This window comes from Rosa rugosa, chromosome 5 (genome assembly GCF_958449725.1).
Source record: "Rosa rugosa chromosome 5, drRosRugo1.1, whole genome shotgun sequence".
In the NCBI taxonomy this organism is placed as follows: Eukaryota; Viridiplantae; Streptophyta; class Magnoliopsida; order Rosales; family Rosaceae; genus Rosa; species Rosa rugosa.
This window is the reverse complement of record NC_084824.1, coordinates 26,023,004-26,026,051: the sequence shown is the minus strand read 5'-3', so window position 1 is coordinate 26,026,051 and position 3,048 is coordinate 26,023,004. Positions and strand designations below refer to the sequence as shown.

At 43.5% G+C, this 3,048-nt stretch overlaps 1 protein-coding gene across 1 annotated transcript; it reads right to left on the bottom strand.

The window, feature by feature from the left end:
• Positions 1-822: 822 nt before the first annotated feature.
• LOC133710014 (phloretin 4'-O-glucosyltransferase-like) lies at positions 823-2,727 on the bottom strand. Its single transcript, XM_062135985.1, has one exon. It carries the CDS (start codon positions 2,469-2,471, stop codon positions 1,050-1,052), a length of 1,422 nt encoding a protein of 473 aa, XP_061991969.1. The 5' UTR covers positions 2,472-2,727; the 3' UTR covers positions 823-1,049.
• Positions 2,728-3,048: the final 321 nt, after the last annotated feature.

The window sequence follows — 3,048 nt, the reverse complement described above, 5'->3', positions numbered from 1 at the left end:
CAGAGTGTGGTCGGACGGTGATGGTACGACGGGGTGCGAGGGAAGGTGGACTTGGCCCGAACCATCATGACAGGCCTGAAGCAAGTCTCCTTGGTGGACTACCCTATTGGGCCACGAACTGTTGGGCTGGGGTTCTGCCCTAGTCCATTGCTATTTGGGCTAGGGTTTAGGCTCTTGGCCCAACCATATGTTTTTAGTTTTATCTAAATTCAATAATGTTATTGTATTAAGAACCTAGATCTCTAGCGCCTCCAGCGTAGTATCAAAGGAGGATCTTCGCTCTCTCTACGATATGAAATGTACAATGAGTAGGTCTATTTATACGTACCATTATGAGTACCATCACTACCTCCTTGTCTATCTATGTCCTTAAATGACAGCGGCATGGTATGTAATGGCCTATTCTGGCTTGTGATGAATATATTATTTCGCCCAGTGGGCTTGATTAAAAAAAAAGATTAAAATATCATGGATAACATTTTATTCATCAGGGACAAAGTGTCAAAACATAAAAAACAAAATAAAAAACTAATTAAATTTTTTTTCTAAAACTACCCACTCTAAGCATAACTACCCACTACTCCCACACCCATCAGGTGTAGCCAATTTCTAGCGTGTGTGTGTGTGTGTTGTCAAATTCATTGGTGGTTAGGTTCATATCTACATCATGCATGAACCGAATTGTTGCTAAAATGTTGAAATTTAAGACAAGTTGTTGAAGTGTGACTGTGTGAGCATAGATGAAATTTTTGTCATCCAAAATTAAGTTTACATAAAAATAAAAAGGTGACACACTTTTGTTAACGAAATAGTCGCAAGAACTATACATAAACACTATATATAGTCAACAAGAATCAACTATACATAAACACTATAGTCAACAAGAATCACATGAGATTACAATTCGTCAAACATCACCATGCCTCTATATATTCAATAAGAATAGTCACTCGGAAATAAAACATAAACTCATAATGTCAATATAAGTACATTCAACTTCATATGCAATCGATTTTATTTTCGCAGTAGATAGGCGCGCATTAATCGCTTTAGGCTAGATAACAGCCACCTCCAATATCATCCAAAAATGCCTTGAGATTGTTGTCAGAAGATCCACCTTCACTCACAGCCTCTCTCGCCAACTCCTTCCACTTCTTAGCATTGCTTCTCAACTCTTCACTTCTCATGACCAAATCCAGACACCTCTTGAGCTCCTCACCCACAACAACGCCCTCCGCATTCAGTGCTACCCTCACCCCTGTTTTCCACATGTCCTCTATCAATTTGGCATTTGTGCCTTGGTCTGTCCACAGAGGAAAGGCTACCACTGGTACCCCAGAAACCAAACTCTCCAAGCTTGAATTCCAGCCACAATGTGTCACAAAACAACCCAATGAAGGATTTGAAAGAACCTCCACTTGACTACACCACGGGACTATCATCCCAAGCTCTTCTAGTTCCTCTCTGCAACTCAGCTCCTCGTCTTCTTTCTCTTCCTTACCTTCTCCACTCTTTTCGTTTTCTCTAATCACCCACAGAAACGGACGTCCGAAATTCAACAACCCTTTTGCAATTTCCTCCATTTGAATCTTGGACAGCACGGCAACGCTCCCAAACGCGACGTAGACGACAGAATCGTCTGGCTTTGAGTTCAGCCATTCCAGGTAAGCTGAGTCCTTCGACTTCTGGAAAAGATCGCCTCCGAATGATTTATCGGACGGATCCTTGCCGTCCAAGAAAGCCGATGGCATTAAAGGCCCGATTCCGATCAAGTTGTACTTGTCTATTGCTTTCAACGCCTCTGGTTCCAGTGCATCGAACGTGTTCACAAGTATGATTGGCCTGCTTTCTTGTCCGAGCTTCTCAAACTGTTCTTCGAACAATGGGAGAGCTCCTCTGTACGGATTCGTAGCGACAATGAAGGAAGGAAGGTCGCGGCTCTTCAGCGCTAGCGGCAATCCTGGTATTTCTACTGCATAGGAAGGGTCACTATTAGCAGCAGTATTGACGTTGATGAGATCTTTGTAGCCGTTGAAGTAGTAGTAGTATATGTCGAACACTGTGGCTGGCTGAATCCAAAGGAGCGCGGTTGGGAGGTGGAGTTCACGTGCCAGTTCCGCCACCCAAGGAAGAAGTAAGGTGCACAATATGCAAGTGTAAGGGTGGCCCTCGCTTGCACTAGACTCTACAAGATCCTTGATCGCTTGCTTGCCGCGACGCTTTAACTCGGACATGAAGTCCTGAGTTATGTCCGAAAACCTAAGCCCTTGGTCGTATCCATCGGAAAAGGGGGCGAAGGTCAAGCCACTAGGAGTACTTATGCTATTGCCAATGCGGAGGTGGGCGGAGAGGGACGTGACAATCGTTACATGTGCACCGGTGATGTGAATAAGACGCTTGGCGAGTTGGAGGGAAGGATTGATGTGGCCTTGAGTGGGAAATGTTACCATAATGAAGCGGTGTTGCGACATGGTGGTGGTCGCGGATAGGAAGGCGCGCGGTGCAGTTTGGAGTATTTGCCAGTTACGAAAATATAATAGGTTGGTGAGCTTTAGGTAGCGTAGTGAAGTGAAAGTGAAACTCTTAATAATGCTGGGAGATGTAAGGTGGCGATAGTATATCAAGAGTTTAAATAAGGGATTGGGAGTTAAACAAATGACGTTAGAGGTGACGATTTGGACACGGTTGAGACGAAAAAAAGATAAGAAAAGGACGTGGTCGGAGACCGACAAGTAGATTTAAACTAAAACGCATGATTTGTCCAGCTAATTTGAGACAAAAAAAAATATGAGAAAAGACGTGGTCGGAGACGGACAAGCAGATTTAACCAAAATATATGCACACATGATTTGTCCAGCTAATTTGGTTTTGTTTTTAAGATGAAGACCAAATCAGTTAAAACAAAAATTAGGAAGACCAAGCTTTGTCGCGATGAGCTAAAGGCTCATTGGTTGTTCGTATGGAGCATCGGAATAGATTCAGGCTGCAGGCAAAGGCATCCTGACAAGAATCGAACTACAGTTTGCAGGCTGCAGCGAGTCAAATATC

Bases quoted from the DNA above. Each gene is read 5' to 3' on its own strand.
- LOC133710014 (XM_062135985.1), bottom strand. From the start codon at position 2,471: ATGTCGCAACACCGCTTCATTATGGTAACATTTCCCACTCAAGGCCAC.